The 25,868-nt window shown below is 44.5% G+C and overlaps 2 protein-coding genes across 12 annotated transcripts in view; one reads left to right on the top strand and one right to left on the bottom strand.

Annotated features, from left to right (window-relative positions):
• UCK1 (uridine-cytidine kinase 1) overlaps positions 1-9,452 on the top strand; it is a 22,504-nt gene extending 13,052 nt beyond the window's left edge. For all 3 annotated transcript variants that reach the window (XM_038374668.2, XM_038374666.2, XM_038374667.2), the window contains exons 2-7: positions 1,817-1,976; positions 3,737-3,833; positions 4,070-4,212; positions 4,321-4,415; positions 5,735-5,783; positions 6,074-9,452. In XM_038374668.2, the coding sequence (XP_038230596.1) occupies positions 1,817-1,976; positions 3,737-3,833; positions 4,070-4,212; positions 4,321-4,415; positions 5,735-5,783; positions 6,074-6,261 (732 nt within the window). In that variant the 3' untranslated portion in view covers positions 6,262-9,452. The remainder of the gene's footprint in view (positions 1-1,816; positions 1,977-3,736; positions 3,834-4,069; positions 4,213-4,320; positions 4,416-5,734; positions 5,784-6,073) is intronic.
• POMT1 (protein O-mannosyltransferase 1) lies at positions 4,549-25,868 on the bottom strand. 9 transcript variants are annotated; one of them, XM_043498998.1, is made up of 20 exons: positions 24,885-25,152; positions 24,589-24,788; positions 24,127-24,233; positions 23,319-23,369; positions 22,389-22,535; positions 21,527-21,638; positions 20,002-20,067; positions 19,138-19,231; positions 18,183-18,338; positions 16,819-16,949; positions 13,679-13,774; positions 12,930-13,022; positions 11,769-11,865; positions 11,588-11,680; positions 10,928-11,048; positions 10,431-10,528; positions 9,652-9,765; positions 8,865-8,991; positions 8,154-8,331; positions 4,549-7,811 (listed from the first exon to the last, which is right to left on the bottom strand). In XM_043498998.1, exons 2-20 carry the CDS (start codon positions 24,774-24,776, stop codon positions 7,637-7,639), a joined length of 2,244 nt encoding a protein of 747 aa, XP_043354933.1. In that variant the 5' UTR covers positions 24,777-24,788; positions 24,885-25,152; the 3' UTR covers positions 4,549-7,636. The 9 variants fall into 9 exon arrangements, with proteins under 9 accessions (XP_043354933.1, XP_038230580.1, XP_038230579.1 ...); XM_038374652.2 differs by lacking the exons at positions 4,549-7,811; positions 24,885-25,152 and adding an exon at positions 25,562-25,868 and having other exon boundaries at positions 7,871-8,331; positions 24,589-24,742; XM_038374651.2 differs by lacking the exons at positions 4,549-7,811; positions 24,885-25,152 and adding an exon at positions 25,562-25,867 and having other exon boundaries at positions 7,871-8,331; positions 24,589-24,735.

Raw genomic sequence — 25,868 nt, 5'->3', positions numbered from 1 at the left:
TGAGCAGACCTAGTATGAGTCTGTCACCCCAGGCTGGAAGGCTTGCTCCGAGCTGCAGTTCAGCCATACTCTGTGTGGTGTGCCCACTCTCTGAGAAATGGTCTTTTAGTTAGGGCAAGATCCAGTTATAAATGTTATGTCTGAGAACCCTTATCCCAGCTCTTTTCAATGTACACAACCTATTCCAAGCTCTTTTCTTTGTTGGGCTGTCAGCACATGCTTTCTCCAGAGAAACTAAGTTGCCAAGGAGGGAATGTCAGCTTTAATGGAGTGACTGACAGAATGATCTAGTGGTTGGAGAAAGGGCCTTGGAAGCTAGAAACAACTACCACATGGATAGTTCTCTGAAAACACTAGCGCAATGTGCAGCGGCAGTCAAAAAAGCTAACAATGTTGAGGACAGGGCTAGATAATAAGATAGAAAATACCGTATTGCCGCTGTATAAATCCATGGTACACCCACACCTTGCATACTGTGTGCAGTTCTGGCTGCCCCATCTCAAAAAAGCTATATTAGAGAAGGGCAACAAAAATGATAAAGGGTATGGCACAGCTTCCATACCAGGAGAGAATACAAGGCTCAGCCTGTTCAGCTTGGAAAAGAGATGGTTAAGAGGGGATATGATCAAGGTCTAATAAATCATGAATGGTGGAAAGAAAGTGAATAGGGACGTGTTATTTAGCACTTCACATAACAGAGGAACCAGGAGTTATCCAATTAAACTAGTAAGTAGCAGGTTCAAAACAAATATAAGGAAGTGCTTCTTCACACAGTGCACAGTCAAAAGTATAACTGGGTTCAAAAAAGAATTAGTTAAGTTCATGGCAGTTAGATTCATCAATGGCTATTAGCCCAACTGGTAAGGGACACAAGCTCATGCTCTGGGTGCCCCATAACCTCTGATTGCGAGAAGCTGGGATTGAACAACAGGGGATGGATCACTGGCTAATTGCCCTGTCTACACTTCTGAAGCACCTGGCACTGGCCTCTGTCAGAAGACAGGCTACTGGGCTAGATGGTCCATTGGTATGTGGCCATTCCTATGTTCACAAGATGCACCTTGGTTCTAGTCCATGTTCTGTTGCTGGTTTACATGGCTGGTTACTTAATCTCTCTGGGCCTCAGGTTTGCCATTTGTAAAATGGGAATATCTCACAAACCTCTTTCTTCTTCCCCCCCCCCTCCCCCCCCCCAGGTAGGCAGACATGATGAATAAATGTTTGTAAAGCATTTCTGGAGAGATGGTGCTCGAGCATTGCATTGTGTATCAGAAACCTTGAATACTACAGGGATAGGAGCTTCAGAGAAGCTCAGACTTAGAGGCTATAGCAAAACCTAAATTGAGTCCTCCCAGCACAGTGAGTGGCAGGTTTGGAATTAGATTTGTGAACAGAACCTTCCTTGAGATGGCTGCCATGGCTCTGCTCACCTAAAACTGTATCTCAGGCACTCAGTTCACTCCATAATCTCTGTGCCCCCTTGAATCCATTCTTCTGCTCCATGTCCCTGACTGCTTCTTGCAGCAGGCTGTATCTACATCTCCCCTCTTTAAAGCTCACTACAGCCTGGTGGATGAGTTTTGAATTAGTCAGGAGAGGAGATATAATCAAGTGCTTAAAGCACAGGACTCCGTCCTGTCTCTGACTTGTATTGGGGGGGCGCCCCTTAACCTCTGTCTTGTTTTGTCCACGATAAAATAAGGATGGTTCTTACCCACCACCTCCCAAGACTGCCATGAAGTTGAATGTTGGTGAAGTCCTGATGGAAGGTGCTGCAGAGGGTGGTTGTTTGTGATTGACGCTTGTTGTTCCTCAGTCCACAGTATGTGAGAAGATCATGGAGCTCCTGGGACAAAATGAGGTGGATCATCACCAACGAAAGCTCATCATTCTGAGCCAGGATAGGTTCTACAAGGTCCTCACTGCAGACCAGAAAGCCAAGGCATTGAAGGGACAGTACAACTTTGATCACCCAGGTAAAGCTTTAAAGATCTCCTCACCTCACTTCATGTTTGCCTTTGAGGAAGGAGAAAATGTGTATAGGGAAGGACATTGATGGGAGACTGGAAGGGAAAATAGCTACTGCTCTTAGCTTCAGCAAATACCTCAAAGCTCCTCACTGTGAGCACCATGGGGGGGTGCTTTCCATGCAAATAAAAAGACCGGTCCCTGCTGCTGGGAGCTTACAGTCTCATTAACCAGTCTCCTTCTGTTCTGCCACACCTCTACTATGTGTGCTGTTTGAAGAGGGTCTTTCCAGTGTGGTAGCGCCAGGAATCAGAGCTTCCCGCAACCTATTGTGAGACATTTGCTGTGCTGGGAGGGAGCCAATTCTAAAGGAATACAAAGAAAGCATTTCCTCTGGGCACATTAGTTAGCAGAGCCAGCAGAAACTGATGCTTCATTTAAGCATAATGAGATGACCCCTCCCACCTATTCCAGTGGGAAATCTCAGCGTTCCTAAGGGGTGGCCTTCCTGCGGCTCTGATGAGAGGGTTCAGAGCATAGAGCACAGCACTAGGACTCAAAAGATCCAGGGTCTGTTCCTAGTTCTTCCACTGCCTTTCTGGGTGACTTTGGGCAAGTTACTACTCTCTTCTTATTACTGTAGCACCTCTCAGCCCATCCTGGACCAGGACCCATTGTGTTAGGTGCTGTACAAATGTGGAATAGATGGTCCCTGTCCCAAAGAGTTTAAATGCTTCAGTCATCTGAAAAGGGTCATAAGCCTGACATGGTTTAATTATTGTTTGTAAAGAGCTTTGAACATGCAGAATGGAAAGTATTGAACACTCCCAACTCCGGGTATTTGGGTTCCTGTACCTCAACCCCACGTGAAAGGGAGGGAGAACTGCAGTGGCAGTTAATAGGGAGAAACAACAAAATTAATTTCCAACCAAGTTCTTAGAAAAACTGTACAGTGTCCTCATGTTGTGATTGATGCCTGTGTTGTTGCTGGAGTGAGATGCCATCATACTGTTGCTTTGCAGTAGGAGTTAACCTAATGCTGTAGGTCTGCGGAACATTAATGCTCACATGATGCTTGATCACCTCCTGGTTTCCAGCTGCTAAAATGCATTAAAAGAAGCTAAGAACACATCAGATACTTTCCTAATATATTTATTTTTTATGTAAGCAACAGCTGTCCTTGCCCCAGGGGTGTTACATGATTGCAAATGGGAGACATTCCCTGCACTCCATCCTGGGCAAAAGTGGAAGAACACCTGCTGTAGGTTAAGCAGCATTGCTCACTCTTTTCAAAGGCAGGACAAATCTATAAGACTTTCCAAACTGTAATTCTGTTTTGGTTTATGTTAACATTTTTTTGAATTAGCTAGAAATAAAATGCAAAAAATGTACAATTTGTCCTTTTCTTTCTCCTGTCCCCTGCTGAGCTGTAGTTGCCATGTCCATCTGTAAACTACCAGGCAGTCTAGACAGTAGCTTTTATGGCTGTTTGGATTAGTGTTCATTTCTGTGTCTAAGACACTTGGGCCCCGGATGCAGGGATTACGATATCTTTGGGATTATGATGCAGTTTTCCTTTAACATTACTTCAGGTTGGATTGCTGTAGATAGAAAAGAATAAGCCAGGAATACTCCCCCACTTCCTGGGTCTGGTAATGTCAGACAGAGAAATGGTGGTAGACTTAAATCCTTCAGTACCAGAAAAGACCGGCAATATTTTGGTCATAACATCACCTGGGCCTTGTCTCTTTATGCCTTCGTTTTGCAGGTGCTTTTGATAATGATTTGATGCACACAACTCTGAAAAATATTGTGGAGGGAAAAACTGTAGAGGTGCCAACCTATGATTTTGTAACCCATTCCAGGTAAGTCTCAGTTCCTAACACCTTCCACACAGTACTTGGTAGAATCACTGGGGGCTGCCCTGTCTCCCTAGCCTACCCTAGCTGAATGTGTGTGGTCTTCTTGCAGAGGGCTGGCGGGAGCAAGAAGTGGTGGGACTGGGTTAGCCGTGTTTAATGGAATGGAACTGCACGTTAGCATTCAGTTTGAAATCCACTTTTGCAATTTGTTTGAGACTTTGTCCATATACCCTTGGCAGGTTGGCAGAGACAACAGTGGTCTATCCTGCAGACGTGGTTCTCTTTGAGGGGATCCTGGTATTCTATAACCAAGACATTCGGGACATGTTCCATCTCCGACTCTTCGTTGACACAGACTCTGACGTCCGGCTGTCCCGCAGAGGTAATACCCTGGGCTTCTGCTCCATTATCAGCCCCCTGCTTGCCTTGTGGCAGTCATCAGTATGCATACGCTAAAATTCACTGCCCCTTGTTTTTCCCTCTGCCCTAGTTCTTCGAGATATGAAGCGTGGGAGGGACCTAGAGCAGATCCTGACTCAGTACACAACCTTCGTCAAACCTGCCTTTGAGGAGTTCTGCTTGCCGGTACCAAGCTTTTCACTTGTTTAATCAGACACATTTTAAAGGACCTGGAGAAGCAGTGAAGGCTATTTATACTGTAGCTGGAGAAGTGGGGCTAAGGCCCTCTGATTGATATAAACCACCCAAATGATAGCTGCTTGACGCAAAAAGCAATGATTAGTGAAGATCCTAGTGTTCAGATTTAATCTTTGCATTGTATTTAAAATAAAATTCCCAGTAGTTTAACCCATGACAATTAGTTCTAGATATTAAACAAACTATTGAGCCATCCAGCCTGTCTCCCTTTCATTACAGACAACACAACAATTTCGTGTAGCTAAGTTTGGCTCAGATGTGAGGTCCTACCCAGCACTGTAGTGTTGGAACCTTCCCAAAGTGTTGCCACTATTGTGCTTTTTATACATCTTTGTAACACAGGGCCTATGCTGAGTGACTCAATGGTTTAGAAGATAAAAACATGTCTGTTGCACCTGGGATGTCCTCTTTGGCTATGTGCCATCTCTCCTCCCTACTTCTCACCTGAGCTGCCCTCTCAAAAGACATGGCATGGTTGTTTTCCAGGATGCTTTACAAGCAGTGGGTACTTACAGTGCTATATGAATGGTTTCTTTTCTCACTGATTACTGCCATGGGTATTCTGGCTGACATGCCCAGCCTCTCATGTATGTAATAAAAATTGGTTTCTCTTGACTTCGACCACTGCAGTATGACCTAGGGGCAATGCTCCCCTTCCCTCCTGCATGTAATTGTACAGGAAAGAAGGAGGCTGCCAGTTTAGGTGACCATATAAATAAATTTGTTAATGCTTAAGAATGAAAAACAACTATTTTTACTTTGATCTAGCAGGAGGTCTGGTCTTTAAGGTAAATCCTGTAAGTGCAGTAGAAAGATCAGCATCCCTACTAGGAACTTCCTTTTTATAAAAAGTAGAGGTCATAGAAGGATCAGAGACAGGCAGCAACTTAAAGATTTACAAGCAGCTTGTGGTGTTCTGATTAGAACCAATTCTAACTGGACTGACCTGCTTTTGTTGCAGAGAGTCAAGCTATGCTGAAAAAGAGGCTCAATGAAGGTAACATCAGCCTCAGGTCACTGGAGTAGTATGAGAGGAATGTCTTGAGTGCTTTTAGTATAGAGGCAACTATTCGCAACCGCAGTCACCACTACAAAATTCAGAAGATAGATAGTAACATTCAGTTGATCAAACAGACTTATAGATACCACTACAATAGAGGAGTGCAGTTGTGGGCTCCTTTTTCAAATCTGGGGATAGTGGTAATTATTGTGAAAAGCCAAGCCCTACTGTTGTTTCTTATTTGCAGACAAAGAAGTATGCTGATGTGATTATTCCTCGTGGAGTCGACAATATGGGTAAGGGACGTTTAATAGAATTCTGCACATGAAGTCAGATTCCCCAAATTCTCCTACTGAACATTGTTGTAAAGTGTAGGTAGACTCTGATTGGATTATCCCTGACTTTTTTTGAACCAGGACTATAGGTTTAGAGACTGGCATTATGTTGTTAGGATTTGATCCCACTACAGTGGCTCCAAATGTAAGCAGCAGCATTGCAATGACGAGTAGCTGGTTCACACACTGAATCAGACTGGGCTGTTTGTTCCACTATTTTTTTTTTGAGCAGGTGTCTGTTCTTTTTGCAGTTGCTATAAACCTCATTGTGCAGCACATCCAGGACATTTTGAATGGAGACATCTGCAAGTGGCAGCGAGGGGCGATGAATGGGCATGGTCGGACATACAAGCGATCGTTCCCTGAGCAAGCAGAGGGCAGCACCATGCTGGCAGCTAGCAAACGATCTCATCTGGAGTCCAGCAGCCGTCCCCACTAACCAGGTTGTGGTCCGAAGTTGCCACCTCTGTTCCACACCAACCTTTTTAACAAACTGGTTTGTGACATGCCCACAGCATGTTATTAAGAGGTAGGCGTGTGTCTTCTCACAGAGGAGAGGAAGAAGCTGGACTATTGACCCTGCCCCTGGTCTTAGATGGCATTGTGTGCTGTAAACCCAGTGGGCTACAGGATACTTTATCTCCGCTCATGGTGCTTTTTCCCTAGCAGCAAGGTTGGCTGCCAGGAAAACAGATCTTTGCTCCAAGTGAGAAGCAGCAAAGAGCCTTGTTTTTAAAGAAGCAGGTACAGATTCCCAGCTTTCCCTTCTGTCCATGGCAATGCCAGACCTGTGGAGAAGAGGACTGATCTCTTATTGGCAAACTGCAGAGAAGTCTATTTTACTCAGGGCTGAGGAAAATTAGGCTTCTCTTGGGCAACTTACAAAGCAGCAGTAGGGCTCCATCATCTAGTTGAGGTGTTTTGTTACTAGCCGAGCTACACTCCATGTAGCATAGGCTGACCTTGGAGGACACTTCAGTACTGACTGGGTGCGGACATGGTTTGTAGTTCTCATTCCTTCCCCAAAGCCATGTTAAAGCTCAGGCATTCAGCCCATGAGTAGTTCCAGCAAAGCATAGGGTGGTATCCTAACATCAAACACGAATTGGTACCTACCATCTGTCATGTATACTCTGTAAATGCAGGCTTAAGATTAGCAGGAAGAATTGGTTATTGTTGAAAAAGGCTTTGCTTTTATAAGAGATGAAAAAAGTTCAGACTCAAGTGGTTGTGCTGCTTTAATTAATAAACCAATGAAGAAACAACAGCCACATGAATGTAACCATTTTCATACACCCCTCCTCCCCCCAGCACAGACATACTCACTAGGAGCATTAAAGAAAAAGCCCAAAAGGGGTGTCTAAACAGCAAGGGGAGCAGGAATGAGCAAACAAATCCCTGTGTAATCTCCTCTCAGCCATATGGCTGTGGGCACTAGTGAGCTGTGTGTGGAGGCTGTTAGTTAAAGCTTCAGTGAAGTGTCACTAGGGTCTCCCCTGAATGCATCGCGTCAGGTATGAGTCTCTTCCCTCCAAAGGTGGCAGCCTTGAGCAGCAGGCTGGTGGTTAAAAACATGAGGAAGTGCTATAGTAAAAACTCTCTCAAGATGAGTCTAGGCACCTGTAGGTTAGCTGCATTGTGTAGAACAATACTATAGAGCAGAACAAAAACTGAGTCTTGCCATTACATCATCTGCCTTATGGGGACTGAATTCTTGCCAACCTAAATTATAAGGCTTTTTACCTTGAGCCCCTATCAAGAAATGAGAGCAGAGTTACTTGTAAGCATGATCAGTTCTATCTTGACTGGCTCCACTACTGTTTGCGGATCAAGATGTCCCAGCTCTCCTTCCAGCGCAGGGCCCTGAGCTCAGCTGCTGAGAGGGTAGGCTCCCCATAGGTCAGTGGGCTGAATGTGCGATAGACCAGATAAATGGAAGAGAACCAGGCTACCATCAAGGCACTGAACACGCTCTTACGGAGTTGGGATCTGAGAGAGAAGGAAATGCAGTTAAAGCAAAGCTACCCACATATTCTAATAGCAAGAGACTAGTGTAGCAATTTGGAACTTTGCACTCTGCTACCTGTGAGAAATGGAGACCCCAGGAAACAGTGCTGCAATTTAACATGTAGCTTGCCTGGCTCTGTTGAAGCATTAACTGAGTAATTCTCCCCATGCCCCTCTGGGAGGCAGGGCAGCATTATTACAGATGGGACATAATGCAATGTGCTCAAAGTCAGTGCTGGAGCTGGAACTAAGAACCCCACCATTTCACTACCTTCCTCCCCAGTAATTAGAACTGCAGGACACCCTACAGGGTGTCCTGGGTACCTGCAGAGGTGATCAGTCAGATGCTGCAGTACAACAGGAATCAGGAGAATTTGGAAAGTGAGAGCAGGCAGGTAGTGGTACAGAAAAAGTGTCTTCTCCATCATAAAAAAGGGAAGGTAATTCACAGCCCAGCCTCCCACGCAGAGTCCTCCAGCTGATACCCAGAGCCCCCATGCATCTACAAGACAGAAAGGGTAACACTAATCAGGACTCCTGAGATGGTCTGCTACCAAACACCCTGAAAACTAGCAACAGCAAGAACAGGCAATTTTTCAAAAGTTCTTAATGTTGCACGCAGGGGGGAGAATGGCTAAATAACATTTCCCTAGCCACTCTGGCCAAAGGTTACGCTATGTAAAACTGTCCATAGGATCTTTAGTGGTCATGCAGAGCAGACAGGACCTGTCTGTGTAAGAGCACGTTTAAAATACCCATGGCAGGTGAGGTCTGATGGGATTCCAAATCTGATCCTTTGAGCATTAAAGCATCCAGGAAATGCAGTGTAATCTCCCAAAGAGATGATGGTGCCCTGCAATAAAAATTTCTATCAGGAGAGCACACAGCTCATCAAGCTAACCAGGGGAAGTCTCTAGTTCTTTGTCCATAGACAATCAAGAGTATCTGAACCCCAACTAGAATTCTCACAGCAGCTGTGCAGCAAGGTGTCAAACTGCTCTATACAAGGATACTTCTGTGGCTAAGGGATCAGACCTTCAGGGATGTCACAAATCTTCCTCCGTCGTCGAAGCAAATACCACAGGAACAGACACACGTATACAAGAGTTGCAACATTAGCTGAAGCCCAGGTGAGAACATTCCCAATGAGGTGGATCTGAGCCTGTAGATAAGAGGTGGAAAACTGCAGTGATTTTTTACTACAGAGAGAAGCCAAAAATTAATTATTACATAGCTGTACACACCCGAATCTAAAAACTCAGAATTTACCTGACAAGAGCTGTGGCAATCCCCTGTCCATCTGGCTACTGACTGAGGTTGCTATATTATTTCATAATTCATTTTTATATATGGCATTTGAAAGAAGCTGTCAGTGATAGACTGATATTCTACACTGGATCAAGTGAATATTAAATTGCAATTTTCCTTTAAAGCGTTAGCAAAAGAGAGTTATTTACTTAAGGAACAAAGCTGTCAAAAACTGTATCAAGTGCCTAAAGAACTCTCCAGTTTACTTTTCTACTGTTGAGCAGCAGGTTATACCAACTGTCCTATCTGGCATTGTAAGGAACATTGTGGGAGGGGGAAAGGAAAGCTTCTATTAAAAGTGAAGTGTTTGTTTTACCAGAGAAGAAAATTATTTGCTTTGAAACCCACAACAGGTTCCTACCCACCACTATCTGTGAGAGACATCCTAGAGGAGACACCAGGAGAATAGAGCCTGATCTCTTTCAAACATTCTCACCCCTTTCATATCTTCAATTTCAGACTTCACATAATCCAAATAAGCAAACCAGACTTAATACATGACACACATACTTACACCAGAGATAGGGTGGAACCAGTAAGCGATGTTTGTATCCATAGTGATCCAGTCTAGGGGGGAGGAGCTATACTTATGTTCTGTGTCTTCATTTTTCAACGTTAGTATCTTCCACTAGAACAAAGCAATCAGAGGACTTTCAGATTTGGAACTACAATGAAGATACCTGGCATGGATGAGCAGTCCCATACCTACAATAGACAGAGGGGGTTCTCATTACTGTATTTGATTATAATTTTAAATGAATACTGGTTCCTTACTGAATTTTTGAAGGTTAGTAAGGGACATCAAGCGTAATACCAACACCCACGTTAAGGCTGAGCCCAATTATCTTTACTTATATTAATTATTACGGAACAGTTGAGTTATAAAGCTGGAGGTACTTTAAGCACATGCCACAGATCAGCATGCTGGATAAACTAAAAAGAACACTTTGCAACATATGTTTTCAGAACTTCACGATCAGTCTGGTCAGCTATGGACCCTAAAATCTCTTCCTATCTTTCACGGCAACATGTCCTACCTCCAGAAACAGCCCATAGAAAACACTACAGTGGCCCCTACATCTGTTTCAATAGGTAGTTTTGTTCACATGTCTTTTTTCATGGGGAAGGTGAGAAAACAACTCTCCCCTTAATGACTAAGCAATGGCTGTTATCAGTCCAAGGCACCCTTCACAGAAATGGTGCCTAGAATCCACTGCCTAGCATGCAGTTAGGAGAGAACTTTGAGGGAAGAATCATATCACATCCCACCCCCTGTTCCCTTGGCCCAGTCACCTGCAGTTCTGTGAATCTGGCCATGAAACTGAGGTTTTTGCTGATGTCAGCCTGCGTGGGTGAGTGCAGCTCCACTTCCCTCTCCTTCTGCTCTTGGCCTGGAAGTGCATCACATGGCTCAGAAACATCCAACATTCCATAACCCTGCCCTCTCCTTTGCTCAGAGAGGCCCTTCCGCAACGAAACTGGTGTGATTCCAATGTGCAAGGAAGGAGGGACACAGTCTGCTCAAAGGGTATGCGCTCCTAGTGTTCAGAAGAACAGTCCCAGTCACTTAGGGACAAACCCCTCATCTCCATGTCCAGCCCAAGTAACTCAACCCTCCAGGCTACGGGAGTGATGTCAGAGCTGTCCTACAGCTGTTACTCCAACCCACAGGCTGGGGTAGGTTCTGTGGCCCTTGCACCACCTATAAATGCCTTTCTGTACTATATATAGCCCCTTTCCCCTGAAGAGGAAGCCCACATTATAATCTATAGAACTCTACTGAGTCTTACTTTTCCCATATCTGTGCTCCTCCACATTCCACAGCATGCTCTGGTGATACCCTTTGGACAACTTCTCCCCAATGATCTCCAGCTGCCGGTAGCCCCACTCAGGTAGAGATGCACCACTGAGCTGAAAAATAAAAATGAAGGCTTTTTTAAAAAAAAAAAAAAGGCACAATCCTTCCAGGTTGTTCTTGAATTTCAGACCTATTGCTAGAGCTAAAGAGACCCCACCTTAATAGGATGCCGGTGGAGTGAGTATTCAGAAGTGACAGTTATGAATGTGGTAAAAGAGCTCAGTGGATACTGTCTCAGAAACCTGTCTTAAATGTTACCTGTGAAGAGGGATTCTTAAGCATGCCTGTCCACCACCAGCTGTTAATGATGCAGCCTCCACTTCTGACCCACAGGCTGATCCTCAAATGAGCTAAGCACTTGCAACATCCAATGGAATTATGCAGTGCTCAGTCTAGTAACAGATCAAGCCATTACCGTGCTTCATTACCATCAGAGAAACAGTTCTTTCACCAGACTGACGTCAGGCTGAGCTGATAAAAATACAGGGCTTTTTCACTTTAAGGAGGATTAGTTTTGGATAAAGAGATTGCATGGACTCTCGGGATGACTACAAGGGAAGAGGAGAAGACTGATGTACATAAACCCACTTACCTTCAGCACTGCTGAGGTATTCACATGGACAAACCTTACTTCAGATAAAATGGTCTTCCACACGTCTGTGTCCGATTCCCGATTTACAATTTCCTGTAAGGGAGGGATGTCTTTTGATCTTTACTTTGTCTTCCCAATAGGAGAAAAACCTCCCTTGCCCCTCACCCCAATTTCCACTCACCACTCTCCAGAGGCTCTGTGCTGGCATGGAGATGTTGTAATCAACGTAACAGGAGATTTCCTGGGAGTGTGGGCTCAGAGGTGCAGCAACATCATGTCTGCAAGATCCATAAAATAAGTGTCCTGGGCTAAATTCTCTGTTCATTTCATAGGGTTATTTAATAATCAAATCCCACAAAGCTCCTCAGGGGAGTGCAGAAATTCAGCAAGCAACAAGCCAAACAACCTATTGGCACAAATCAAGCGGCACATTTGGGGAGTCAAAGAAAGGGAGAGGGCTTCTTATTATAAAGGGCCATAAAATAGCATTGGAGGAAGCTGATTTTGCCAGCTACCATCCTTGGTAAAGCACAGGCATCTCAGCTGGGGCGAACAGAAGCATGGCTGGAATAGTAATGGCCTTCAGTGGGGTTTCTAAGAACGAACCAACTGGCATTCCTATGACCCCCTTGGGCCTGGAATGAGCACAGAAAGAACCAACACTCAGGGTTCAGATGCTCTGACTGAAGTCCATGTGAACTCTTGCCTACTACTTAAAAGAGACAATTTTTATAATAATGCAGCCTTACAAAACAGTCAAATACACAGCAGCCAGGTACATGGGGTGAAATTTTCAAGTGCCTACATGACTTGGGAGCACCAAGTCAGCTGAAAGACACATGCCATGATATTCAATGGGACATGCTGCAAAGTCAATTAGGCGCTTCTTGAAATCCCACCGAAACTCTATTCACCCACCCTTACCATAATGGTGTGGGTGGCGCTGATGCAAAATTTAAAAAGACCTGCCTGTTGGGGGGAGGAGGGGGGGACGGGCAGCGAATTACCCAAACGAGTGGGCATGTAGAAATGTGGAACATTGTCACAATGTATATTGGACTAGCTGGGACCCAAGTGGTCTCTGACACTTCTAAATACACCATAAATGGTCTGTCATTTGCCTTTTGCAGTTGGTCTGGCAGTAGAAGAACAATTTGTGATACTAACCAAAAACCATTCAGTGACGGACCAGCTGTATCCAGACCTATGGCTGAGTATACTGCGAGAGCCTAAGAGTGTCTTAGGGAGAGCACCAGCACTCCCTAGTGTCCCTCCATCCCTACACAGACATTCAGAGAAGCAACAAAGCAGAATGAGCCAACAGGCTGGGAGAAGCACATACGTGTTGAGGTAACGAGTTGTGATGCCGTGGACCAGTTGCACAATATGCCCATGTCGGACGGGACGTGGTGGGTTACTCACCACCAGCTGCTGCCTGCCAGAGTGACAAACCAAAAGAAATGTTTCAATTCCCCATCACAGCTAGTGCCAACTTGTGACCATTATCTTGAAAAGTCCAGAGACCAGGACAGAAAGAAGGGGGGAGAAACATTTGCACAGTCAGATGAGAAATCTGAGCTTTTTTTGGGTTACAGCTGGATGCAGAGAAAGTTACTGGACATTAAGCAGAGGGAGGGACAGGCTGACTCAGGGAATCAGTAATGGGAGACAGCTTTTAGCCTCTTGGTGGCTGGTCTGAATCCAGCCCTTGTATAATACTTTCCATCCCAGAATCTCAAAGCATTTGTAAATATTCATTAAATCCTTCCAGCACCCATGAGATCCAATAGCACTATCATCCCCATTCGACAGGTGGGGGAATGGAGGTGGAGTAGTGAAGGGACTTGCCCCAGGACATGCAGTGAGTCAGTGGCAGTGTGGGGAACACAACTTGAGATTGTGAATCCTGACTCCCAGACCCTTGCTCAATCCACTAGACCACAGTTACCTCTCTAAGCCTGTGGAATCCAGTACTCCCAGCTGGTGTCCAGTCCCTCTACTAATCAAGCCTAGTCCTGCTTAGCTTTTGGGATCAATTTTCATCAGCGGAGCTCACGTTCTGGCATTTAAGCACGTTTCCTGAATACTCACATCCCAGGATCCTTAACGATCCACCAGTTATTGACATCCTTGAAGGGGTAACAAGTCACCTGCTGCTGGTGGGAGCTGCCTCGGCCATTCTCGTACCTATATGGGTAGGTAACAGGACAGAACTCTGAGGGAATGGTACATCTCTGTTCACACAGTCACAGGGAACAGAGGGGGGCCTCAGATTAAACTAGCAAGTTGCACTCAGTGACCTGGACCAGCACTACACCACTGGCTCTGTTCTTTCAAAGGCAGCTGAAGAGACGCAATATAGAGAGCAAAGCACAGGAGTCCCACTGCATCTGATGCAACGTAACACATATGCTGAGGCCAAGGCTTCTGAGGAGCAGCGTGCACCCAGCATTCACCGTGTTTTCTGGTCTTCCACTCCAAGGGGTGCCTGACAAGCCAATGCTTGGACCCTCTCTTCCATGCAGTGAACTGTGCTGTCATTTCCATGAAGGGATGGAGTGGGTTGGGCTATCAATGGCTTTAGCCAGTGCTTAGGTAAATGAATTAGGTGGAAAGATTAAAGCATGGGACTTGAATAGGGAAAAGCCCTAGTAGCTTCTCTTTTCCAGCCCTCCAGGCTAATGGAGGATGCGTCACAGCTCTATATTCCCCCCAGAGGTTTACCCTATCTAGTCTGAAACACCAAACACAACGGCACTTCCACTGTTTCCCTTGGGACCACTATCCAACAATACAGGAAATCAATGGAGGTAATTTTTCTTAATTTTCTTTACATATACCCCATAATGCACTTTAAACCATTCCTTTCCCTTCGTGGTGTTTCCATCCTTCTAATTCTTGTAGATGTTTGTCTCATCGTCACTGTTTAGGGCAAGTCTACACTACAAACTTGCATTGGCGCAGTTGCACCACTTGTGATGAAGACACTCTAAATCTAAGCCAATTGGAGAGCTCTCCTGTTGGCTCAGTAACTTCAGCTCTGTGAGAGGCAGTAGCTAGGTCAATGGGAGACATACCGCTGTCTGCACTGGAGGTTAGGTCGGTAACTACATCACTCAAGGGTGTGCATTTTTCACACCCTTGAGTGACAGTTATACCAAAGTAAGTGTGCAGTGTAGACCTGGCCTTAGTCAAGCTAGACTCACTTTGCTATGATCTTAGAATCCTCTCAAGTTTGTCAGCATCAATTTGGTATTGTGATGCGCAGTATCATATGCAGTATTCTAGCCACCATGCCAAAGGAGCTGTATGAAAAAGGACTGTCATCTCCTTACGCTGGAAAAAATTAATGTTTTCTATGTAGGTAGCCAAAACATCACATTGGTCTATTGGCTGCAGCATCTGATGGGAAACTCATTCATTCCATTTTTTCTCCACTACCAACCAAGATTTCTTTTGTAAATTACAGTTTTCCAGATACCACTTTCTCCTCTCCATGAGCTGAATATCTGCATTTCAGATTATTTCCCCACCATATATATATTAGCTTCCATATGGCCAAATCAACATGATTTTGTCTCCCCATTCAGCTTTTAAACTCTGTTTCTTTTCTCTCTACTCATTCGGCATTTGCAATGTGCCAATTGGTATCCAGAAAAGTACTCTTTTCCCAGTTGCCAAGGAATATGGTAGTAACACTGATCTCAGCTGCATCCCACTGGATGCCTTTCGCATCTCAATACAGTGCTGGTTTTCTTGATTCTTTAACCAATTTCCAGGCCATGTAACTGTGCTCACATCCCAACCAATTAACATTTCCAAGGACGATCAGAATCATAGACTCATAGGATTAGAAGGGACCACAAGGGTCATCTAGTCGAGTGGTTCTCAACCAGGGGTTATGCAGAGGTCTTCCGGGGATACATCAGCTCATCTAGATATTTGCCTAGTTTTACAACAGGCTACATAAAAAACACTAGTGACGCCAGTACAAACTAAAATTTCATACAGACAATGACTTGTTTATACTGCTCTATATACTATACACATATAAGTACAATACTTAAATCCAATTGATTTATCTTATAATTATATGGTAAAAATGAGAAAGTCAGCAATTTTTCAGTAATAGTAATAGTGCTGTGACTTTTTAATTTTTATATCTGATTTTGAAAGCAAGTAGTTTTTAAGTGAGATGAAACTTGTGGGTACACAAGACAAATCAGACTCCTGAAAGGGTTACAATAGTCTGGAAAGGTTGAGAGCCACTGATCTAATCAAACCTACTGCCAAGATGCAGGATTTGTGGTGTCTAAACCATCCATGACAGATGGCTCCAGCCTCCTTTTGTAAACCTCCAGTGAAGGAGCTTCCCCAACCTCCCTAGGCAGTCTGTTCCATTGTCCTACTGTCCTTACAGGAAGGATTTTTTTTCTGAGATTTAATCTAAAACTTAATTTAATCACATCAGGCAACACTGAATACACTACTGAAATCTAGAGCCCTCACGTCACTACCACATTCCCTTCATCCACTCATTTTGGAATTGGATTGTGAAAAGCAAGCCCTTTTCTTGGTCTGATCTGTTCTTTTTAAGCCCATGCTGTTTGGTATTCTGTTACCCTGTAGGTACTTACAAATTCTCTCTTTCATAATCTGGTCTATTATTGTACTAGGGACTGAAGTGAGACTGAATCTAAGGTAATAACGATGATTTTCCCTTCTCCCCCTACATTTTATTTCCCCTGAAAGTCTCTGGCACCTTCCCTCTTCTCAATGACATTGAAATTAATTGCCAATGGTTTAGCAAGCTGATTACAAAATTCTTTTAAGAATGAATCACACATTATCCTAATGTGCCTACTATATATTTATGTTTTTCAAGCATTTCTTTACCTTGGATTCTATCAATACTTTTATAAACCAAGTCTGCTTGCTGAGGTTTAGAAATGGAGCACACCAGATTTGAACAATGTCAGTATTATAACTACAAACTGCTCAATGGAAGTTTACCCCCCGATGCTTTAACAGGAATATTAATGGGCTTCGTGGAGTAATAAGATTTTGTATGACACGCAGGAGATAACATACCCTGAAAGCTTGATGTAAAAAGAGACTATGATTCTGCATAGATACAGACTGTGAGATCTGAACTGACAGCTCAAGAACAGGAGCACAGTTAGACCCCCACCCTTACACTCTAGTGTTATAGAACAAAACAGATTCCTCACCTGATGGGATAAGTGTTCTTGTGAGAATGGAGCCAGCATGGCATAGGTTTGCCTAAAACATTCCGCAGGGTAATCTGGGAGCCATAGGCTACCTCAAGGGGCTGGCCCTGTGTGATCCGAGCTAGTCCGCCCTAAAAAGCATAAGAAGATAATAAACCAGAGGAAAAAAAACTCAGAAGCTGTTTAACTCTGAAGAGCATCACTCACAGCTTTAACGTGTAATATAACATGTTAGTATAAGGCTTGCTGTCCTCATTACAGCTATAAAATTCAGATCCTGCAACACTATGCTCAAAGGAAATCTGGTTACAGAATGAAGCCTGCAGGATTTCAGGGTCTCAGGGAACATCCCCAAAGCAATCCTGCACCAACAATAAACTAAGGAACTATTCTATATGGGCTCTGTTCTATTCTATGTAGGTCCTTACACTGCGCTCAGCACCGCAGTCTGAGGATTAAGCAATGTGACTAACATCTGCCTCTACTGAATCTATAGATAGAGCCCCGTAAAATAAATTTTTATAATTTTGGGGGGTTTGGGAGGGAATTTCTTATTTCATTTTATCAATTCCCCCATCCACAGTGGGGCTGGTCCTGCCCCCCAGAGGTACTGGAAGAGGGTTGAGTCATGCCCCCAGGGGAGTGGGAGGCACAGGGGGAGGGTTGGGCCCTGCCTGAGGAGATAAGGAGGCCTGGGGGAGACAGGTGTTACAGAGCAAGCCTGTCCCACACTCACGCAGCAGCTTATGTCCCTTGGAGGTGGCCCTGGCTCCCCGCTCTGGGCACTGCAAACTGACGCATGGGGTCGCAGTTCCTCTCATGTTTGACCCATCCACCCTGCCATCATGATGATAGGGGCCAAATCTGAGTGAGTGGCGGGACAAGAGCTGCCACTAGAGGGCGAGTTTTTCATTTTATTTCATGTTGGTTTGCATTTGCAAATAGGTGACCCACTGTTACTGATCTAGCCCTGACTAGATGGTTTCCTTCCAATTCTGGGTTTGGGTATTTTTAAAACCCCCTTGTGATTTCATTATATCATTTACTTGTAAAACTAATTCCATTGACTTCAGTAGTGTTGCTCTTATGTAGAAGAATGGGCATATTTTGTGTGGGACAGCAAAAAATTGCTCTTGGTAAAAAGGAAAGCCCCAGGATAGAGATGGGGACAGAGCTTTCACTTACTATTAGGACTCAACACTTCCTCACTATTTCATCTTAAAGCCATTTTATAGCACAATAGCAGCAAGATGACGACAAAGGAGCAAGTATTTCATGGTGCTAATTTAGTCCATTTCCACAACCGAGGGTATGTGCACGATCCATTTCCAACATCTCCTTTCCGTCACTCCCACTTTCCTTACCTCCAGACTGGCCTGGAAAGCACTGGTCATAATCTGGTCATGAGGTCCTGAGCGGTATAGCAAAGTCAAGTGAACGTAGAAGAAAGACAGGTACATTGCTACTGGGATGACTACTAGAGCTAGTCCCCTCGCTAGCAAATGGCACAACACAGAAACCTGGCAGAATACAAAGAACTCACTCTTATATCCTTTCAAGTAAGTCCCAGCTTTGTGTAGCTCTCCCCCACTGATAGGTAATAAGGTTAATACAACTCAGGATCTCAAAGCACTTTACAAGTGTTATTTAATCAAGCTTCACAACATTTATGTGAAATATGGAAGGGTTATTCCCCTTTTACAGATGGGGAAACTGAGGCACAGATGAAGTGACTTGCCCACAGTCATGCAGCAGAGCTGGCAAAAAGTAAGCAGATCTGCTTATTCCCCTGCTCCTTCACCCCTGTCCCAGCTATTGAGGATAACCAGGTACTTGGTTATTTTTAAAAAGGAAAATGAAAAAAATTCCCCAATTTCCCTGTGGACTTACCACTGCAGACACTTTAATCACTTCTCCTGCAAGGTCAGATTGGGGTGCACAGGATACATTGAAATTGGATACGTTTTGACCTACAGACCCTATCAAACCATATTGAAGATGGGAAGCAGCAGCAGCAGGAGCAGGAAGGCAAGCCACTTCCCGTTCAGAAATACAGTTTGGCACCAGAAAAGCTACATACGTACACTTTATCTCAAACTTGACCCTGCTTTTTTCCTATAACATAGCTGGACCATGGCTCTGCAAGCAGAGGGCTTCCAATCCATAACAGCAGGCTTAATTGTAACACACATCTAGGATTTCTTCAAGTGTTGAATTATTAGCTGATGGTTTAGAAGGCTTTTAGCTTGCACCTCCTTCTCTGGATGCATGCTCTGAATGTAATTACATGCTACTTATCGAGTACATTAGGCTACCTACATTTGACAAGGTCTGGTCTCCTATCAAGTGCCAGGAGTGGACTCCAGCGATGGCCAAGAGCAGCATGTAGGTGAAAAGCCCCATGTATTTTACCCTGAGAAGACAGCACACAAAGACCAAACTGGGTTAAACATACCCAGACTATAGACAGGATTTAATGCAAGGTGTAAGTATTCAAATTCTCTCTTGAGCAAGGAGTTCCCAAGCCCAGGGACACTGGTGCTCCAGTTCTGTACGCTGGCTGAATCAGATACTTTGTGACTTGGTCTCTGAAGTGGCTACTTGCTAATGACGAAGGCGGAAAGGCTGTTGATAACAAGGCAGCATATCACAAGGTAGAGTATGGAGGGTCCCTGAACTCAGACAAACACAAAGTTGGGAGCAGGAGTTGAAATCCAGGTCTCATTTTTTTAAGGCGGCCCATCTCTGACAGACACTTGTACCAATATATGTATTTCATTTTTTTCAGTACAACCACCATCAGTTTGTCTGTTTTCCACCGAATGCATCCGATGAAGTGAGCTGTAGCTCACGAAAGCTTATGCTCAAATAAATTGGTTAGTCTCTAAGGTGCCACAAGTCCTCATTTTCTTTTTTGCGAATACAGACTAACACAGCTGCTACTCTGAAACTTGCTTTATGTGGATTGATGTCATCGGCTCACTGATTATTTCAAGGGTATTCAAAGAATAAAACCTGTAGAAGCTTGCTACAGACAGATGTGCCACAACTAGCTGCAGCATCAAGAGCAAGTCTTGAAAAGCTGAGCTCTTGAGAACACAGCAAAGCAAAGGCTGAGATGGTGAACACTAAAGCAATCTGGGAGTTTAGTAAACCAACATGATAGGAGAAGTCAGTTCTTACCCAACTGCACAGGAACAAGCAACTCCAGTCAGCAAAAGCCAAAACCACCAGCCTGCAGTGAAGGGGCTTAGATAAAAGGACAAAAGGAGAGAAAACACAGTAAGATACAGACACCCAGCTAGAACTCTATTATGCTAATAGTAGTTTATATCAGGCCTCCCAGGACAGCGAGTGTTATCCTTGGTCTAGGTGTGGATGTTAAACACTTCTCCTGACCCTGAAAAGTCATTCTGAGCAGCGAGAGTCTGCAAACCTTCCAATACCACAAAAAAGCAATGGGCTAGGCCACAGGCTGGGATAAGTTTAAGGTTATTATTTTAAATGGGGCTCTGCAAGAATCAGAGAACACACAAAGCTGCACAAGAAGAGACAAAGATTTCTAAATTGACTCTGCGCCCATGAGCAATAACAAATGACTAATAGGGATATTTGTCACCCTCTTTATTTCTATGCACAGGGAAATTTTCCAGATCAGGAACTGGCAATGAGGAAGAAACAGCCAAGGGATTTTTTTAAATTACAAGGAAGCCAAGACAACCCCACTATCATTTAAACAACATTTTAGAACATAAGAACAGCCCTACTGGATCAGACCAAAGGTCTATCTAGTCCAGTATCCTGTCTTCTGACAGTGGCCAATGCCAGGTGCCCCAGAGGGAATGAACAAAACAGGTCATCATCAAGTGATCCTTATCCCTGTCGCTCATTCCCAGCTTCTGGCAAACAGAGGCTAGGGACACCATCCCTGCCCATCCTGCCGAACAGCCACTGATGGACCTATCCTTCATGAAATTATCTAGTTCTTTTTTGAACCCTGTTATGGTCTTGGCCTTCACAAGATCATCTGGCAAGGAGTTCCACAGGTTGACTGTGCATTGTGTGAAGAAATATTTCATTTTGTTTGTTTTAAACTTGCTGCCTCTTAATTTCGTTTGGTGACCCCTAGCTCTTGTGTTATGAAGAGTAAATAACATTTCCTTATGTACTTTCTCTACACCAGTCATGATTTTATAGACCTCAATCATATCTCCCCATTAGTCGTCTCTTTTCCAAGCTGAAAAGTCCCAGTCTTATTAATCTCTCCTCATACGGAAGCCGTTCCATACCCCTAATCATTTTTGTTGCCCTTTTCTGAACCTTTTCCACTGCCAATATAGATTTAAACCTTAAAATTGTTTGGAAGATAAAATCCTTCCAACATCACTATGAGTGGTCAAGTATCATTATCCCCATTTTACTGAGGCGCAGAGAAATGAAGCGACTTGTCCAAGGCACAGCTACGATTAGTTAAGGATTCTTGCCTCCCCAGCCTGAATTTGGACCACTAGCCCACAACCCAAATAAGGCTTGCAGTACACCACACACAAGATTATTATAATTGGTGCCAGATAGCCTTTAATGAATTTATTTATATGGCAATTAAAAAAAACCCAAGAGGCCCAAATGTTTTATACTTAAATGATGAATGGCTTATTACAACTAACTGGAAGGTTATCCAGTGCCCAGGAATGAAAACCAGCTGTACCTGCACTTCTGTAAATTGTAGAACTTCAGGTAGGACAAAATTGCAAGCAGGACAAAAAAGATTAGTACTGATTCCAAGAGCATCAGCCTGGATTGAGTGATCAGAGAGTTCTCTGTTAGAAACAGAAGAAGAAGATACATACACACAAAATTAGGCATAAATTAGTGGTAGGAAAACTGTCAAGCAATACTCATGGCAGCAATACCACCATCAACAATAAGGACTTCTAAAGACATGATCAACTGATAATCAAAGAAACATTTCCAAAGAAAGCAAAACAAAGATCTTTTCACAATATTATAAGCCTGAGATGAGAAACAGAGCCATACTCTGTGTTTGAGAAACCTTTCAAGCATGGAAAATGGCAGATGGGTGAGGGGAAGAAGAAAAGACTTGCTGAAATCTAAAGCTGAGGTATGGCCCTTCTGTCCTGCACACTCATTCCCAGTATATCACAGAAATCTGAGGAAGAGCCTGCAGAGGCTCTTCAAAGGCAAAGAAATAAAGCTGCCCGCATGGCTGTGAGGTTCCGTGTGTCAAACCTTCCTCTTTGCTCAATAATAGAGAGACCTAGTAGTGTCTACTTAGAAGCAGGGCTGGAACTGCAGGCTGTGCTGCAGGTCAGGATTGAAGTGCATGGGAAGAGCTGTGAGTGGGGCTCAGGACTGAATAGTAGGATATGCTGATCAGGATTGATGCATTGTCAGCGCTGTGTGGGAGAAGCTACCGCAGCACCCACCTCCCTAACTCTCAGCACTGCTCTTAGTAACTGCCACTAAAAATTCACCGTAGAAGAATTTATAGGGGAAAGCGGATCATTCCCCCTCTTTATGGAGAGTAAGGCTGAAGGCACAATCCTTACCAAAGAGGATCAGGAGGGCCGCTCCAAACGCGGCACAATGGGAGAAGTGCAACTCTACCAAAATCTGATACGCTAAAGGCACACACAGGGCACCAGATAGCGCTGGCAGCAGTCGCAAGGACCAAACTGGTACGTTCATACTGTACTCTAGAATAGAAAACAAACAGTGTGAGGACAAGAGCATTAGAAGCCTTTGCTTATTGTATTGGTGTTTGCAGGAAGAACAGAATTTAATTTTCATACAGCTCTTCTTAGACTCAGGTTATCTCCCCATGTTGTTTATAAACAGAGCAAAGATATTACAGCTAAAACTGTAGCCCCATCCTGCAATTTCTTTTACTCACAGTTAGGGGACATTAGAACCTAATTATATGAAGTAATGTAGGCTAATAATAATAATCCTTCTCATTTATACAGTGCTTTCATCTGTAGACTTCAAAGGGCTTCAGAAATTGCACAAGTATCATTGTTCCCCTTTTTAAAGACAGGTAAAGTGAAGCATGACGTTCAGAAAAAATGAGTTTCCACAACTTGAAAAGAAATCACTGGGAGCTGTGGATACGCAGCACCTTTGAAAACCAGGCAAATGGGACTTGCACAAGGTGTCACAGCAAGTCAATCTGAGAGCTGGGAGGTGACTTGATTCCCAGTCCCATTAACCTATCCTCTGGACTATGCTGCCTTCTATAATTACTCCCTACTCTCCTCTGTGCTATGGGATCTTTAGCATCTTCTGAAACATTCACTGCAGTCATACAGAAGACTTTGATTTAACATCTCTTCTGAAAAAACATCACCAAGATCAAGTAAACAAATTAAACAAAAACAAAAACCCTCTGCTTCTATTAGTGACTAAAACATCACCGATCAGCTCTGAAATGCAGCTCTATTCTTTTGGAAGAATAAGCCACTGTTAAAAACAGCTCTTACCAGCCCCAATTCTGTTCCACAAGAAGTTTCCATCAAAGCCTCCTAAGTAACCTGAAAAAGAACAGCAGCAGATATGGCTGGAGTGAGTGGCACATGGAAATGGGTGATAAAATGTTAAAGATTAATTAAAAAACAAATCTCTATGGAGAGTAATCAGAGTTAGCCTCCCACAAGTGCCTCCTCAGTATTTTTATACTCAGACCACTTTCTGAAAACAGTGTCTTACGGACTCTCTCTCCCAGACACACATCTCCCTTGCAGCAGTGCTTTATTACATGAAAAAGTTACCTTAGGATAGCATGCAGGAGACAATATGAAAATAAACCACACACTGACATGAAAGGGGCAACTGCTTAGTTAATCCCCCCCATTTTATATTGTCCCTTTCCTCTCTCTGGACTTCACACTTCTGGGGCCTGAATCTTCTCTTATGCCTACTATTCCCAGTGCTCTAAGCTCTCCAGGTCATTGTACAGTTTGGTTCGGTCCTCCTGTTTGTCTGGGAGTAAGATAAAAGTGTGGGTGAAACGTCCATCGTAATAGGGAAATGGGTAGGGGTCATGGCAAATGGTACACGTGCAGAGTTACACCACTTTTCCCCCCTCCTGCACTCCAAGCCACTAGCCCAAAATCCATGTGGTCATTCTAAAGCAAATGAAATCAGCAAGGTCTCTGTGGAAGAAATTCTGCCCTATCCCTTCTCCACAAGGATATTTGAGAACTGAAAGCACGTCTGCAACCTGTTCCTCTTTCCCCAAAGCAACGAGCAATAAATGCTTCCTAAATTAAAGTTCAGTGGAGTCCCTACCTCCAAAAGCTAGCAGCATGTGGCCAAATGGCGGGCCACTATCATCCACAAAAAAGATCCGCTTCATGTACAGAGACACAAACTGGCCATAGTAAACTTCATCAAAACTGAAACACCACAGAGAAAGAAATGTGTCAAGTCTAACTGGAAACATCTCACAACGCACCCCCCATACCTTAGTGATGGGGACATTAACTGACTCCTCCTTTGGCAATCTCAGCAGGAGAACTGAATGGAGCATAGAGATTTAGCATCCCTTTCAGTCCTCTAAGTCAGGGTTGAGGCATGCTGGTGAGGATGCTTGCATTGCCACTGCATGTGCTGAATCCATACCAGGGATGTAAGTATCCTGAGTCAGCAATCCAGAACCTTTCATCACCATTACATACTCACTTGCAAACTTAAAAAAAAAAAAAAAATCATCACATGTATTTTAAGTGGGAAGTGAAGCACTGTGCTTACACCACAGCCCGTGGGTAGGAGAGCGCCCAGAGCCGGTTTACTAATCCCATCACAGTCAGAGCCACCAGATTCACATTGATCTCTGCAGTGACCACAACAGGCTGCTTCAGGAATTCCAACATCCTGCAGAGCGGTTTGTTCAAGCCTCTGAAAGCAAAGTGGGAGAAGAAAACAGCTGCAGTTACCATTCAGATCAGAAAAGGAGTACCGGTGGCACCTTAGAGACTAACAAATTTATTAGAGCATAAGCTTTCGTGAGCTACCGCTCACTTCATCGGATGCATTCAGATCAGAAATGAGTCACTTACCTACGGCACTCCCAGCAGTTTAGGACAACAGCATTTCCAGTATTCTGTTTTCCAATTTGCAAGTAAAGTATTTTCTATATGCAACCTGTGCAATAATAATCCTAAAATCCTGCTCTACTCTAAAAAGCGTCTACCTAAAAATGGCAGATACCCTTTCAGTCTGCTTCCACGCATACAGTCATTATTACCTGTCCTTACTAGTTTCATATATTTTCCCTATTTCTAACTCATTAGCCCTGCAGCGCCAACACAACTCAGCTCAAGGAGAGACTTCTGGATACTTATCCTGTTTCATGCATCACCGGCAGCATCATTGTAAAAATTAAATTTCACATTCAGACGCTTTACCGCTGATTAAGCGTGACCCAGCCTCTCAGACCCCGGGCTGGGTCGGCCGTGCGGGCAGTCAAGTGTGGACGCTTGCAAACGGAGTAAATTTGCTCCGGGCACAGAGAGGCCACAAACATGAACCGTGCGGTGCCATTTTTAGAGAGTCCATCAGACACGTTGATGAAGGGACTTTATTGCAGTCCCGCGAGGAAACAGACCGAGTGCTTGTGCAGAACACCCGTGAAACGAGGCAACAGCCCTGGAGGCCCGGGGAATGGCTGAGAGAGGGGGGCAGGGCCCGGAGAGAGCGAGACAAGGGCGGGCTTGGTTCTCACCTCAGGGCACTGAGAGATCCGGGCGCGTCCCTTCCGGCTGGGGCAAGAGACTAGGCCCGAAACAGCCGCCAGCCCCACCGGCCGCGCCGCCAGGCCTGTATTTCCCCAGCCTGCGTGCGGCAGAGCCGAGGCCCATGCTCACGCCTGGCGGGACGGGCCCCGGGACGCTCCGAGGCTGGCGGGTGACACCCCACAAGCGGGAATCTGGGTCGCGGGGCCGCCCTCCCGACACCCCCTCACCGCTCCCGCCCTTCGGCCGCGCGCGCGCGCGCGCGCTGCGCTGCGCTGCGCTGCGCTGAGGAGAGTC

The sequence above is a fragment of the Dermochelys coriacea genome, chromosome 16, assembly GCF_009764565.3.
Source record: "Dermochelys coriacea isolate rDerCor1 chromosome 16, rDerCor1.pri.v4, whole genome shotgun sequence".
Lineage (NCBI taxonomy): Eukaryota > Metazoa > Chordata > Testudines > Dermochelyidae > Dermochelys > Dermochelys coriacea.
The sequence above is the reverse complement of the archived record's forward strand: the minus strand, read 5'-3'. Positions and strand labels throughout refer to the sequence as shown.

What these genes read in the sequence shown, in the direction of transcription:
- POMT1 (XM_043498995.1), bottom strand. Translation starts at nt 24,776, where the DNA reads ATGGTAACTGCAGCTGTTTTCTTCTCCCACTTTGCTTTCAGAGGCTTG. An exon ending in ACAACTCGTTACCTCAACAC is followed by an intron (nt 11,866 to 12,929) that starts GTATGTGCTTCT and finishes TGGATCTTGCAG; the next exon opens with ACATGATGTTGCTGCACCTC. An exon ending in GATTTGTGACATCCCTGAAG is followed by an intron (nt 8,332 to 8,864) that starts GTCTGATCCCTT and finishes TCTGTCTTGTAG; the next exon opens with ATGCATGGGGGCTCTGGGTA.